This window comes from Lissotriton vulgaris, chromosome 9 (genome assembly GCF_964263255.1).
Source record: "Lissotriton vulgaris chromosome 9, aLisVul1.2, whole genome shotgun sequence".
In the NCBI taxonomy this organism is placed as follows: domain Eukaryota; kingdom Metazoa; phylum Chordata; class Amphibia; order Caudata; family Salamandridae; genus Lissotriton; species Lissotriton vulgaris.
The window spans coordinates 180081839-180097980 of NC_141697.1; the positions used below are offsets into that span (position 1 = coordinate 180081839).

A 16142-nucleotide genomic window follows, 5' to 3' on the forward strand; every position below is an offset into this window, starting at 1 on the left:
AATAAATCCTCTTCTTTAGTTTCTGTGAGTAGTTTGTATATGTGATCGTTTACTAACGACTATCTCAAGGGTGACAGGAATTGGAACGTCACTTCCTGTAAGATCATAGGGTGAGGTTAAAGGGTACCGGATGCCAATCCTATTTCTGCCATGCTCTTTGTGAATTGACATTACAAATGGGCAGACAACGCCAAATACAACAAAGCGCGCTCATTTGTAATAATTTCAGATGACTCACAACTGTGGTGTGGGATAGCAAGCATGCATTTTTTTTGTCTTACTAAATAACAAAAGAGTAGCGACTGTAATAGGCATTAAAATATCCACGGTTGAATTATGACTATTTATAAAAAGGGTTATATTCTCTAGGTAATTAAGTGCGGCGCGGCAGCGGCTGTTTAAATTTCAAGCACTCAGAATTCATACGAAACTTTCGAGACACAATTACCTTTGTGCCAACACGATTTCACGCATAAAAAGGGAATAGTCACTCGAGTATGAAATTAGGTGAATAATAAAATACATGCCCACTCAAAATAGAGCCATGTTTTAGCCCCATGAAAATATCAGATATGCTAAGCATTTGAAATACATCAGAGAAAGAATGGAGGCAGCACCAAGTATGAAGTAAACCAGGACCACGTTGTTTCAAAAATATATTTTCTTTTATTCTTTCATTTTTAAGACAGCCAACACGTTTCGCTCCCCAACCATGGGAGCTTCGTCAGGGCAAAGATGTTAGTAGATCTTGAAGCGACGCAATGGCGCAGATGAAACAGTTTGACCAATACAATAGTATGGATGCCGATATAAAAATTCCGATATCCGGATAATGTTATACACACGTCAGGGGCCTTTGGGTAAATGACACGATTAACCAAGGGGGTAATATTTCCAAAAATTAATAATGTGAACTTAGCGTCCAATGTCAGGCACGTGCGCAGACCTTAATAAGCTGCTACCACAATTGCTCCATGCTTCCTATTACTGCAGTGTCCCCATGACGGATTTGGTCGACCGAATCCGTCATGGGGACACTGCAGTAATAGGAAGCATGGAGCAATTGTGGTAGCAGCTTATTAAGGTCTGCGCACGTGCCTGACATTGGACGCTAAGTCCACATTATTAATTTTTGGAAATATTACCCCCTTGGTTAATCGTGTCATTTACCCAAAGGCCCCTGACGTGTGTATAACATTATCCGGATATCGGAATTTTGATATCGGCATCCATACTATTGTATTGGTCAAACTGTTTCATCTGCGCCATTGCGTCGCTTCAAGATCTACTAACATCTTTGCCCTGACGAAGCTCCCATGGTTGGGGAGCGAAACGCGTTGGCTGTCTTAAAAATGAAAGAATAAAAGAAAATATATTTTTGATACAACGTGGTCCTGGTTTACTTCATACTTGGTGCTGCCTCCATTCTTTCTCTGAAGTTTTCATCTGGAATTCCAGTGGGACCAAACCGCAGCGGGTCCTGGAGGTTATCAGCACAACTAAAATTTGGACATTTGAGGGACATTGGAATATAGAGGTGCTGGTTGTTAGATCCGCTGTGGAACTTTTTTCTTTGCATTTGAAATACATGTCGATATTGATTCACTCCAAACACCGTCAACTTAAGTTTAACTTTATAATATTTTTCAGGTCCATATCTGCACAGTGCACACAGTTCCAGGATTAGAATTTCACACCTGATCTGTCTCTGAACTCTCCAATGACAGACTCGACGACGGCGACTAGACTAGGTGAAGTGAGGCCTCAGACAGTCACCAGACAGTCTCTGTCCCTCATGTGCACGAGTCGACCACGAGGACACCACAAGGAGGAAGAAGGGAAGGGTCTGAGTGACACGACTGGCCGTGGGCCGGCCCGATTTGCCCAGCAACTAGAAATGCCCAATCACTGAATGGCTTAACACTAAGCCACTACAGTGATTGGGCATTGCTTGCCCACCATGTGTTAGATGTCCCACCCCGCGGTGAGACACTAGACCGTGAAGAGTAAGTCTGTACTGTTACAGGAGGGGAGGACACTACAGAGTACAGTACACAGTAGCCAATCCTGATGCTGCTCTCTTTAGAGGAGAACTGCTCTCTAAAGAGAGCAACATCAGGACTCGACTGAGCACGAAAAAAACGCCGCTCATTTTTTAAGCACTGGGGTATGTTGCATAAGCAAACCCCGTACTCTGCAGTGCTTGCTTTTCCCAAACCATTTACTTTGCTAGCTGCACAAAGGCAGTCGGTCAGACACCACATGCGCAGTGCGCACTGTGCCGGCCCTCCAGTCCAGCGCCACCCAGTGTCAGACTCAGACAGTACATGATGACGACGAGTGAAGCTTCAGCTTGACACCACGCACGGCTGCAGGCGCAGGGCAATAATTATCGGGTAATTTATTCGAGCGGCGCGTTAATTTATAAAACTTTTATTAACGCGCCGCTCGAATAAATTGCGCGATAATTATTAGTGGGGCAACGCCCCACCGCCCAAATGGTAAAACCGCCACTGAAAACAAAGTCATGCATAACAATTAAAATAGCATAAAACCAATATATACAGAAAATCTCATAAATCTATTACTTTTAAAAACTCATTCTCTATATAAAAACAGAACATCATAAAGTGCACATTGAATTGCGAGCGCGCGCTGACAATTTAAAAAAGGTACCTACACGTGCCATTAACTCATCATTTTCTAACTTACGTATTGTTAAGTAGGCTTCTTCTCAATGTATGGGTCGTGTATTCTTAAAAAATGAGAGCAACATGATGGGTATATCGGCTATAAAATTTACAAAAGAATAAAAAATGGAGAGTTGTCTGCCTACTCCTGTGATCACATGGGCAAGATAGTTGATCCAGATTCGCAGTGTACCTCAAAGGAAAACAATGCAAAAATGTGACTGTATCAGCCCTTAGACAAAACAATAATCCTCTCTCCCAACGTCCAATTGGTTTTAGGAGGTAACTAGGTGGAGTATTTGATTCTTCCACAACTGGCAAATCATTTTCCACTGAATTCTTCTGAATCTCCCTTTTGAATCTTAGAGTCCTGTAATGATCATATAAAAAAAAAATAGAATCACTTTTTATTCATGTCAACAGAGTCTTCTGGGTTTGTAAAATCTGAGCATGGTTGATACTTCTCAGGGCATCCCATGTTGCAGCGAGCCATGGTATATCTTTCCCCTTATCACACTTTAACACCTTCGATGCTCATGACAAGCTCAGCTCGTCATGAGGTACACCTCTCGTACACTCATGACGAGCTGAGCTCGTCATGAACAATGGGAATAAATCAGGGCCAGTACAGGAGGGGAATACCATCAGCATTGATGGTGTTAAGCAGTCTCTAATGATCTTTCTAGTCAGAGACGCTGCGGGGTACTTCCAGATTGCAAGAGAGCAGAGAATGGGTTGTGCCTTTATAAAGTCTTCAACATAATGTAATTTTAGTTCCACATGACATATGAACTGTGAAGTCGAAATCGGGACTCCCAGTACTACGGAAATAGAATTTAAAATATGCATTTTTGGCCCACAAGGCATAATGAAAGATTTTAGTACACAAATCTAAACAACCTATAAAATCCACAAAGCCCGCACCAAAATTCGTAAGGCGTTTGGCGTTTGTCCCTTTAAAACAGCATCATCAGTATACAATAAGGTGGGTACTAGATTGCTGTTAACTTTGGGGACATCATTAGTATGTGTGATAAGTGCGATAAGAGATTTATGCAAATTGTTAATATATAAAATAAAAAGCAGGGGGGGCAGACACCTCTATCAATTCTGATGTCCCCTGAGACTTTCCCACTAGTATTGATCCTTACTCAAGCACATAGGTCCCTATGCAGGGCTGCCAAAAAATGAACTAAAACCTCCTCTAATCCATACTCCAAAAGTGTAGACCGTAACCGGGACCATTGACAAAAGCAAAGGCTGAGGAAAACACCGGAGCCTGCTCAGCTCCTGTGGGTGACCTCAAGGCAGACTGGTGTAGCCAGCTTTCATCTCGCAACCAAAGGAAGGTTTCTAGAAATCTAGCAACAAATTTTGGAATCCAGAGTTCTTGAGTTTGAACAGGCCAACCCTTTGGGAGGCTCTGCTGTCACAACAGAATGGTTGGGTTCTTCACCTTCATGTGTGGAGATTGAGCAATGACAGCTGAACATCCTCGACCTTCCTTTCGGAGGTGGTTGATGGCATCTCCACATCCAGGCGTCCCGCAACAAAAACTGTAAAGCCTGTCGCTAGAACAAATTTGTGGTTTGGTGCAGTGCTTGCCAGACTGTCCCTCTCCAGACCAAACTGTTTGAAGTCTTATTGTTTGTTCTGTCTCTTGCCCTGCAAGGCTTTGCTTTTGGCACATTTAAAGGTTATGTTTCGGCCCTCTCTGCCTTCCTATGGTTACCTGATCAGCCCTCTTTATTTCAACCCCTGTTGTGATGCATTTTTTGAAAGAGTTGCTACAAATGTTTCCCCATCTCCCTTTGTGGTGCCCAATAGGGCCTTAATTTTGCCCTTACGTATCTGATTGTACTGAGTTTGAGCTGCTCCACAGTTGTTTTCAGCTTTTTGCATCAAAACTGTAATCCTAGTTGCCATTACATACGCGCAAATAAATTGGATATGTAGGTGAGCAACCCAATATACCCTTGCGGGCTCGGGCAAGGTTTATTATAAGAGAAATGGCCAGCAAGGGGTTTTGTTGGTTGTCTATTTTTCAGCACCGTTAGGACCTGTATTGAATCATCAAGGTACCTAAGTCTGAGATTGATCTTAATGTTTAGATATGTCAAAGGAAGATACAACTATTACCTTGAATATCTAAATAATATCCATGTATGTACCCTATTCTTTGTATATAAATGTACTTTTTGATTTGAATATAAATAACAATTTTCAGATAATACAAAACCCTGGTTTTTCGCATTTTATTTATCATTCATTGTATATATCGTGTTAGTGTGGTAACACTGCTTGTCCTGATTCTATTGGACCTCTTTCTCTAAAAACTAATAATCTAAGACAGCCACTAATCAATCTCAGACTTAGGTACCTTGATGATTCAATACAGGTCCTAACGGTGCTGAAAAATAGACAACCAACAAAACCCCTTGCTGGCCATTTCTCTTATAATTACTTACGCGCATCATTAGTGAGTGAGCTTCATGTTTTGTGTGTTTATCCACCATACATCACCTTCTTTCCTGACTAGCTGGCTCTGCATTTTAAGGCATCCTTTCTCCCGAAAGTTGTGACGCCATTCCACATCGACCAATCTGCCAGCATTCTATGCTCTACCTCACCCCTGTATGGAGGAGGAGGAGAAGCTCCATCGCTTGGACCCTAAGAGAACTCAGCTTCTACATCGATTTCACCAAAGACCACCATGTGGACAATCAACTCTTTGTGAGGTCTGCTCATGCGAAAAAAGGCAGTGTTATGAAGAAGCGTACCATCTCCCACTGGATCGTGCTCCTGATTAAGATCTGCTACGCTCTGCCGAATAAACAGCCTCTGGAAGGACTGTATGCCTATTCCAACTGGGCCATACCTGCATTGGCATGGGGAGACCCTGTCCTAGACAGCTGCCAGGCAGCTACATGAGCATCTCTCCATACGTTCACGAACAACTATTGTCTGGACGGCAAAATCTGCGTGAAAGGCACTTTGCCCGCTCGGTTCTACAGGACTTCCTGGCTTCAGTCCTTCCACAGCCTACATTCTTAGGGGTACTGCTTTGGTATCTATTCAAAAGGTATGGAATCTGCGGCTAATAGTCTCTTTCAGAAGAACAAGTTACTTACCTTTGGTAATGCTCTTTCTGGTAGATACTCAGTGTGGAGCCGCACAGCATCACCTTCCGGAGCGCAGAGGTACTACAAAAAATAGGTAACAGTCTCTACCATAAAGAGCATTACCAAAGCTAAGTAACTTGTTCATTTGAGGTAAGCAGAGGAACTAACCACATAATTCTCCACAATATTATCAGTGTGTTTGTGTCCTCATATCATTGCTGGCACACTGCTCGCTAATGACTTCCATTTAATTTACACACACACAGAGCAACCAACCAGTGACAGAATAGTGTTTTCGCGTTAAAACTGAGAACCTATAAGGTTGTTGTAGGTGCATTACCTTTGTGAAAAAACTAAAGTCCTCTAGCCCATATATCTCCAGTGGAATCTTTCCAAAGTTTAAGAAGATCTCATGAAAATACAGGCTAGGTCCACGCTATCCAAATACTGTAAATACAAATTTGGTACCTTGGATTACAAGTCTAGCCATGCCTAAATGGGGGTGATAAATCATCTAAATGTGTTCTATATACTCATTAAACTGTAACATGTTAAAAAAACTACCATAACAATTGTAATATCAGAGACTTTGTAATCTATTGGGTTATGGGAAACCGGTTAATGGGTCCCAGGAAGTGAAGTAGGTTTTTGACAAAATATGCTGTATCGTGCTTACTTCCCTCAACTGGACAATAGAGGCCTGCTCTGACCAGAATGCCTTAAGGTACCGGACCTATTGGAATCAAATAAATACACACTGAAGCAGTAGGGAAAGGGAAAGGGAAATGAAACAGAGGATAGCAAGTACACTGGAGAAAGGAGAACATTAGATAGCCTAGTTCTGTGAGGTGTAGGGAGGAGGGGGGTATTTCAGCACAGGTTGATTTGCCTACTTTACGTTGTTCTTAAAATGGGAAAACTGCTACTAAAAATGACTACAATTGAAAACGTGACATGCTAAATATCCAACATTTCATTGACAGGTGATGGATGGATTCACACCGTGACAACAAGTGAGTGGAAACAACTTGACCATTTACCCAAGGATATTCCCAGGTAGGTGCACACAGGTCTGTGCTTGGTATATGCGACATAGTCAAGAGAATACTATTTATTACTATTAATCGTATTAATTGTGATCTGTATTAAAGGTTGCCTGTAACAAATACATGGTATATTTATCCTTTGAAAAAGTGATTTATGAAAAACAAGCATTAGCAACACCAATGGTAAACAATGGTTATTTTATTCCCAGCATATGCAGCAAAAAATACTAAAAAAAATAAAACATGGAGGAGGAGCCAAGATGGCGACCGGAGCAGACGTGTGAGCTCCCGGCTCCGCCAGCCCTTGGCCCCTTTGTTCCTATCCTGCCTGCCATCCTGCTCATTTTGCCAGCCGCTGGAATGGGGAAGGCGCGCTGACTTCACCCGTGTTCCTCCGACGCCTCGGCCCGGTCGGATTGAGGAGATAGAACATTGCCCGGCCCCGCGCCAGGACTCAGGCTTGCATCGACGCTGGCTGCCGAACTTAGGCGGAGGGGAGACGGCCGGCCTGCCTACGGGACTCCCACAGCCTGTGCGGAGCTGCTTCCTCTCTCGCGGCCCGCGTTCTATTGCCTTTCGATGACTGCTGGACGCTGAGATCGCGCTGGCTGGAAGGCGGACGAGACTGCCCGATCGGCTCCTTTGTTGTGTGCGAGGGGAGAGCTGCCTGGACTCCATTACGGGATGTCCCCTGACTTGGTGAGCCGCCCGTTTGCCCTGACCGCCTGCTCAGACCGGCGGGGGCCCCTTACTGGCGACGTTGGGCTGCCACTGGACACAATGAGAGAGGGAATAATCGCTGACTCCTGTCGCACCCCCCCACTATATGGCGATCGGCTTGGGAGAGCGTTGGACGTTCCCGTGGACCTACGAGGTGGAGAGGACTGCCCACCCTCGCCCTGTGCTTGCGGCGCCGTGGGGCCGGGGTCTGCACTGCCTACACCCACGTCTGTCCCAGCCGCAGACGGAGCGCAACCTGCCCTGTCCTACGGAGATCTCCTGTCTGCCCTTGGCGAACTGAGATCGGAGCTGCTTTACAACTCCCATAAGCTGAGCAAGAAACTTGACGATGTGGCCCTGGAACTGGATCGTGTGCGGAGAGACTGCTCCCAGCAACGGCTGACCTGTCCCCTCCTGGTGCCTGGGGCTGGGACTGTGTTGCCGAGTGATTCCAGCGGTGGAGAGACCCGTGATGCCTGGAATGGTGCCTCTGAAAGACCGCTTACAGACTCTGCCGGTGGTACATTGTTGCTGCACTCGGGGACTGAGACATTGTATCCGCCTCCGCCATTGATGATGATCTTGCCGGCCCGGCGGACTCAGGCTCCCTTCGGGACTTTCCTGTGCAGGTCTCCGTTTTTCCTCCTGATGTCCTGGAGTTACCGTGCCACCTTGGAGGTGTTTTTGACTGTGTTTGCTGCACTGTTGAATACTTGGCACCGTCTATTTTCTCTGCACGAATCCTCTCTTCCTCCCTTGCACCCATTTTGTTTCTCTACGGTTGGGAGGGGTGGGATTCGTCGAGGGCTGGGATCTGGGGGGCTCCTGAGATCGGGACAGGGTTAGGCGGGTTTCAGGTTATATTACTCTCTTGCCAGGTGGGGACCGGGGTTAGAATGGTATACGTATTGGCTGCGTGGATTATATGTTTGGGGTGGATACTTCCCCCCGTCTGTCTCTATTGTTCCTAGTCGTTGCTCTGCTTTACACTCTTCGGGATATTGCGACCTTAGTCAATGGCACAGTCGGCACCACATACTGGCTATCCTGATAAATTGCGGGCTAACGGCTCCGTTACACTCTCTTTAGTGCCTGCCTGTTGGTCATGGACGTTTATTGTGACAGAGGGACTATTTGTTTAGAGCAGCGTCCATTTCGCTCTCCTTTGTTTGCGTTCTCATCAAGGCGGCCATTTTGTCCCTTCGTTCTGACTGGGGGGGGCTTCTGCTGAGCGTCATGGTGTAGTGGTCGCTCGCGACCTGATTAGGGTTGGAGGTTTCCGGGGATTAACTGTTGTCTGACTGGCTGGTACGTTTTCGGATTGCGCCACCTCTCTGGCGAAGGTAGTGGTCGTAGCTCCCCACACTTGTTCTGTTGCTGATGTCTATCCTGGTACCCTCGCACGTGGGGTTGAACTGTGTGTATCATGCTATTGTCCCCTATGGACGGGGCGACCAGTCAGGTACTGGCTCGGGGACCCGGGCTTATTTGATTCAATTCCCCTTCTGGTAGTGTACTTCTCTATATTGTTGTTTCACTTGGTAAAAGGGACTATACGTGGCTGGGGGACCGTGAGTCTTGTTATTGTTAGGGCTCCTCCCCGTTTCCTTTCTCTTTTGGGAGTGATAGAATAGCTTGTTCTTTTCTTCCTCCCGATATTTCAAGCGTGAACATCTTTATTTCTTATCATTTCTTCTTTCTTTTCTATTCTTGGTCTGTATTTCGGGTTCTTTAATGGGCGACAGGCACTTTGCCGGGGGGGGGTAGGCCGTAGCCTCCGGATTGATGTAGGGTGGGGGGGTAGATTTAGTTTTCCTTATTTGGTTTCTATGGGCCTTATTTTTCTATTTTCTGCGCTTTCTTGTCCTGTTTCTGTTCTGGGTCTGAAGTAGGGGTTAGTTGGGAGTGGGTGGCGCTGAGGGTGGTATGTGAATGCGTACTGCAGCTCCTGATGTTTTGTATTGTACTGCCATATTGACGGGGTGATCTTAATAATGTTGCTCTTATTGATGCTGCCTGCTCATGTTGTGAAGTTGATGCACGGACTCAGTTCTCCTTGACTTTATTCTTCACTGATTTATATTTCGATCAAAAACTTTCAAAAATTTAACCTTCAATGCTCCTTCTCCTTGGCGGCATGATTCCATTCAGTGTAACTGCTCCTATTTGATGCTATTTTGCCTGATGCCGCTGAGGAACCGCATTGCTTGCACCTGTGCTTAAAGTATCGTGGCCGGCCTGAGGGTTGTAGGCCCGTATTTGTTCTCCTTTTCATGCACAATAAAGGTTTTCAAAAAATTAAAAAAAAATAAATAAAAAAAAAAAACATGTTGCTGCCTATAACTGGCAATAAAAATGTTCTTTCTTTTTTTTCTTTTCATTAATCTGTATAATGTTAATAAAACAATATAGGTGCTTTTTAGCAAGCAGATATAGCTGACCTTTTTTGAGTTTTAATGCATATCACATAGAATTCTGCATTTCAGGGACTTCATTGAAAGTCCTAAACATTTGAATATTCCCTGCGGCTTTGCGTGGACACCGGAATACCTTTTTGCATAGTTGTCTTCCATGGAAACAGCAGTAAATTGTCTCTGTCCATGAAAATATATATATATATATATATATATATATATATATATATATATATATAATTTTTTTTAAACATATTTTATTGGTTTTACATGTACAAATTACACGATTCGTAAACATTCGTCATCTCCATACGTCAAATCTCTGTCCATGAATATAATGTATTATGTAGTGGAGGCCTATCGGAGGCGCATTTGTTTTCTTAATTTGCATATAAAGTTGTCATACTGGTTAAATAGCACTGCAATGTCAAGACCATGGCAGGCACCCCTTCCCACAATGCATTGTACTGGCAGTTGCCCTCAGAGACCGTTTTTTTACTGCACCTGAGAAAAGGAACTCAGAACACCTGTGAGTTTTCACTCCTCAAAATTCTTTTTTTTCCTGTCAGGAAATTAGTTTTTATTATTTCATTTTACATGTATGAATATCTGCCATTGAATGCCCCAGTTTACAGACTGTTCTGACTGAAAGTTTTAGTCAGTGTTACCTTTCTTTTCTTAAAGTGTTTTTCATTTGGGAGAACAAAGTTAGTTACTGATTCTCATAAGCTTTGGGTATTCTGCCTTCCTGCCTTTCACACTGCCAAGGAATATGAAAATTGACTGTGAAAGACAGAGAGTATTGGATTTGGAGGTATGATTAAGAATATGAAGGCAGAGTAAGACAAGAAAAAAAGAGAATGCAGCTAGAAATATCAGCCTCCCTGCTTGCCTAAATAAGTCTGTCTACTGACAAGGGTCTGGTATATGGGACATGTGGGAAGAGAAAACCAAGGGGCAGAGAAAGACGCCACCAGCCTTCCTATCGCCATTGAAGAATAACAACACAGACATTGCACCGTGTCAGTGCCAACATGTTCACCTTCTACTGATTCACATCATGCACTTTCATCAACCACAAGACATTCAAGATCGGTATCAAGGAAGCCATCATTTCCATCAATGCCAAAACATCAACCATGGTCATTGGCGACTGTCACACTGTTTATGATGAAATTTCCAGTGATGTCTGAGTAAGACCAGCATTAATAGTGACACATTCACATTTGACGACAAAAGCACCAGGATTAGCAGCGACACATACACCAGTTTCATGGAAAAAAAACAATATCTATGTCAACTGCTTCCCAGTTTATGTCGAAGAGACAGAAAAAGAACATTGTTCCACCTGTGACTCCTACAGCCTGGTCTTTATCACCATCTTCACACCATTATGAATCATTGCACTCAGACCTTTGCCAAACATACATTCTCAGCCCTTTCCTAAAACTCCTTTTTGGCGTTCAGAAAGGGCCACATTCCCAAAACAGCTTCTTTACCATATCGCCAGTAAAGCCAATCGTACCATCAGACCTGTGCGTCCCCTTGATCTTTCTCCTCTAATGAAAACATCAAATGCAACTTCCAGGTCGCCAATTAAAAAATGAAAGCGAAAGCCTTCTCCACATGAATCTACAAGGAGCAAAACCAAATCTCCTCAAAATACTCTGGTCTGTAGATGGAGATCGTAAACTTGATCCCGATCTCCTAATTCTTACTCGGACATGTCACAAACATCGTCCACACCAATGTCACTCCCTCAATCTCCAACCAGGGCATCACCACTGGATGACATCCTGGCATTTTAGGAATGTTTTTCAAGAGAAGCCGCTAAATGTAATATTATGTTAGAGACTACTCAAGCAACAGTCTCTGCAATATTAGTAACCCACCATCCAAGGGCAGTTGCAACACCTATTTTAGTAACAGCCCTTTTAGAAATATCAGAGGAAAGAATTTTAACACCAGCTACAGTTAAGGCAGTAACAACACTCCTACTGAATGAAGTATAAACCCCCACAACTAGACCCAAATTTCCTAAAAACAAATCCAAAACTAGATTCAGTCATTGTCACATCAGTATGACTCAAGCATACTTCTACCCCAGAATTATCTGCCACGTTGGAGATGGAAAGCAACAGGTTAAACTGCACAGGCAAAAATATTTGTGGCATTTTGTCAGTTCATTAAAAATGCCAACACAACAGTGCTACTCAGAAAATACCACTGAGAAAGGTGAGATGGAATGCAGTCTTTCCTGCTCCAAACATTGGTAGCAAGACTATAGGAATTATCTAGGGTACCTTGGTTTGAAACCAAGTAATAACTGCTGCAGAAGGACATAGGCCTGCGTCCTATCTTAGACCTCAGGGACATCAACCGTTTCCTCTGGAAGGAGAAGTTTAAAATGCTAACCTTAGCTCAGGTCTTGTCTGCCCTCGACCATGGAGACTGGATGGTAGCGTTGGACTTGCAGGATGCTTATTTTCACATCCTAGTCCTGTCTGCCCATCGGTGTTACCTACGGATCACGGAAGGCCACGAGCATTTTCAGTTTACTCTGCTCCCATTTGGCCTTACTAGTGCCCCTCGGGTGTTCACGAAAGTGATGGTGGTGGTCGCAGCTCATCTGCGAGGATCAGGGATTCCAGTCTTCCCTTATCTCGACGACTGACTGTTGAAGGCTGTCGTCTCCCACCTCCAGACTACGGCGGACCTCCTGCATTCGCTGGGGTTCACTATCAACGTTTCACACCTGACTCCCTCCCAGAAGCTCCTTTTCATCGGAGAAGTTCTGGATACAGCGCAGTTTCCTGCCTATCCTCCCGAGCAGCGAGTCTGGGATTGTCGGGCTATGATACCGATTTTGGTAAGGTTGACTCTGAGGCTGTTAAGCCTCATGGCCTCCTGCATCCTGCTGATGGATCATGCCAGGTGGCGTATGCAGGCTCTGCAGTGGGACCTGAAGTTCCAGTGGGTGCAGCATCAGGGGGATCTTTCCGATATCGTCCAGATCTGGGGGGAGACTGCAACTCAGCTGCAGTGGTGGCTCCAGAACCAGGATTGGGTCACGGCAGATCTCTATCCCTTCCCCAATCAGAGTTCACAGTGGTGACAGATGCGTCACTCCTGGGATGGTGCGGCCACATGGGAGAGGCGAAAATCAGAGATCAGGTTCACTATGAACGTGCCGAAGTCATACCTGACTCCCTCTCAGAAGCTCCATTTCATCGAAGCGGTTCTGGACACAACGCAGTTTTAGATTTATCCTCCGAAGCAGCGATTCCAGGATATTCAGGCTATGATTCTGATCTTTCAGCCTCTCTTGAGTTTCGGTCAGATTGACCCTGAGGTTGCTGGGGCTCATGGCCTCCTGCAGTTCCAGTGGGCACAGCATCAGGGGAATCTGTCCAATTGCATTCCGATCTCAGAGGGCACTGCACGACATTTGCAGTGGTGGCTAACGAACCAGGATTGGGTCAACTACAGATCCCTCTCCCACACAGTGGTGACGGATGCATCACTCCTGGGATGGTGCGGCCATATGGGAGAGGTGAAGATCAGAGGTCTCTGGTCTCCAGCGGAGTCTGGGCTCCACATCAACCTTCTGGAGCTTCGGGTGATTCGTCTTCCACTGAAAGCATTCCTTCCTTCTGTCAAACTAAGAGTAGTGCAGGTGTTCACGGACAACACCTCCGACATGTGGTACTTTAACAAGTAGGGCTGGGTGGGCTCTTGGACCCTGTTTCAAGAGACCCTTTACCTTTGGACATGGCTAGAATGTCAGGGCATATCTCTGGTGGTTCAACACCTGGCAGGTTCCCTGAACGCTAGGGCAGACGACCTCAGCCGCCGGTGCATGATGGATCCTGAATGGCGTCTTCACTCGGAGGTGGTGCAAGGTCACTTTCAGCAGTGGAGAGAGCCTTGGTTAGATCTATTTGCCACTGAAGAGAACGCACAATGCCAACAGTTCTGCGCTTTGGAATTTGCCAGGCGGCACTTGCTTGACGATGCTTTTCGTCGCGAGTGGAACTGCGGCCTCCTGTTTGCCTTTCCGCCTGTACCGCTTCTGCCCAGAGTACTGAAGAAGATCAAGCGTGACCCGGCCCAAGTCATCCTTGTGGCTCCGGATTGGTCTGGTATCCTGAGCTATTGCACATGGCCATCGATCCTCTGATCAGACTGCCTCCTCGGGAGGATCTTCTGTCGCAGCAGCAGGGGATGGTCCTCCACCTGAACTTGTCCAGTCTCCACCTCCTTGTGTGGAGATTGAGCGGCGACAGTTGATGGCTTTCGAGCTTCCTCTGAAGTCTGTTATGTTATCTTGGCAGCCAGGCGTCCCTCCACCAAAACGGTTTACTCCTGTAGATGGAACACATTTGTGGCATGGTGCGCAGCAAATGCTGTGGATCCCCTTTCTGCACCCTCTCAGAGGTTCTCCTCTTCATTCTTTCTTTTCCCCAGCAGGGCTCTGCTCTGGGCACTCTTAAAGGGACTCTTTCTGCAATTTCGACCTTCCTTCGGCTGCCTGACCAGCCGTCTCTTTTCAAGTCCCCTATCGAAAATTGCTTCCTTAAGGGCATTATTCATTTGCTTCCTCCAACTCATATTGTGATGCTCAAGTAGGACTTGAGTAGGAAGAAACTGATTTAACAATTCTATTAATGCGACTCTGAGAAGAAAGCCCTCTGACAAAATTAACTCTAGAACCTAGCATTAAATGAAAAATAGGACGTGAGAACAAATGAATGTACTGTGTATTTATCAGAATTAATTTATTCAGTTAACGTCGACGTTTCGACCCTTTGGCGCCTCGGAGCCCAGAGCTGACGTGTTGCAGCCGAAAGATGGGACTCCGTGCCATCCTTCTCTTAACTTTTTTGCCGATCATCACACACTGACGGTTTCCTTGGCCATCGTGCCCCCCAGACTCAGGCAGAGGTTTCCGGCCCTGTGGACAGGAATGTTGTGCGTCCTTCCCCACACTTCTGTCTTGAGAAAGACCCGCCGTGACCACACACCGGTACGCCGAAGAGTCAAAACGTTGACGCTTGTCATAGGTCCAGTACCTCTAGGATTCCACAAAAGAAAGAAAAGGAATTTTCGGACACAAATTAGTATCTGCCATATGAAACACCTGTATATATGAAAAACAATTCCACTGTATATATCTTCATCACTTTGATCACCATGCACCAATGTCACTCATTTGCACCTTAAATTGACTCTGACAGTCTGTATACGCAATTTATGTATTAACTGAATGAATTAATTCTGATAAATACACAGTACATTCATTTGTTCTCACGTCCAATTTTTCATTTAATGCTAGGTTCTAGAGTTATTTTTGTCAAAGGGCTTTCTTCTCAGAGTCGCATTAATAGCATTGTTAAATCAGTTTCGTCCTACCTGACAGAACCAATCTTTGTTTAACTATTAACTACCCAGGTTCTGTTGGACACAGGGTTACCCCTTTTTCTTTAATTACCAGTAGGACTTGAACCTGGTTCTTACTTATCTGATGTGTGCTCCTTTCGAGCTGCTACATGACTGTCCTCTCAGACTCTTAACCCTTAAAACTGCCTTTCTGGTTGTCCTCACCTCTGCTCGCAGGGTGAGTGAGCTACAATCCCTTTCTTCTAAGCCTCCTTTCCTGGCTGTTCGACCGGACATGGTCGTCCTCCGCACTAGGCCGTCTTTTCTTCCCAAAGTGGTTACCTCTTTTCATATAGGGCAGACCATCACTTTGCCCACCTACTTTCTTCCTCCGCATCCTTCTAAAAAGGAAGAGAGGCTCCACTGTTTGAATCCAAAGTGTGAGCTTTCGTTCTATCTGGATCACACAAAACAATTCCGGGTGGATGATCAGCTCTTTGTCGTTTATGTGAGCGCCAAGAAAGGTAGGGCCGTGCAAAAACGAACCATCTCTTGATGGGTCGTTCTTTGCATCAAAATCTGCTATTTCTTAGCGAAAAAGGAACCTCCAGTTGGTTTGTGTGCCCATTCCACCAGGTCGACGGTGGCCACTGCTGCTTTGGGACGTGGAGTCCCCTTCTTGACATCTGCCAGGCAGTTACGTGGGCTTCACTGCACATGTTTACCAAACACTACTGCCTAGACAGCCAAGTCTGGAGGGACGGCTTCTTC

General features: G+C 45.3%; 1 protein-coding gene across 3 annotated transcripts in view; it reads left to right on the forward strand.

The window, feature by feature from the left end:
• KLHDC1 (kelch domain containing 1) overlaps window positions 1-16142 on the forward strand; it is a 1440569-nt gene that overhangs the window by 1142714 nt on the left and 281713 nt on the right. For all 3 annotated transcript variants that reach the window (XM_086936594.1, XM_086936596.1, XM_086936595.1), the window contains one exon: window positions 6796-6868. In XM_086936594.1, coding sequence (XP_086792720.1) covers window positions 6796-6868 — 73 coding nt within the window. The remainder of the gene's footprint in view (window positions 1-6795; window positions 6869-16142) is intronic.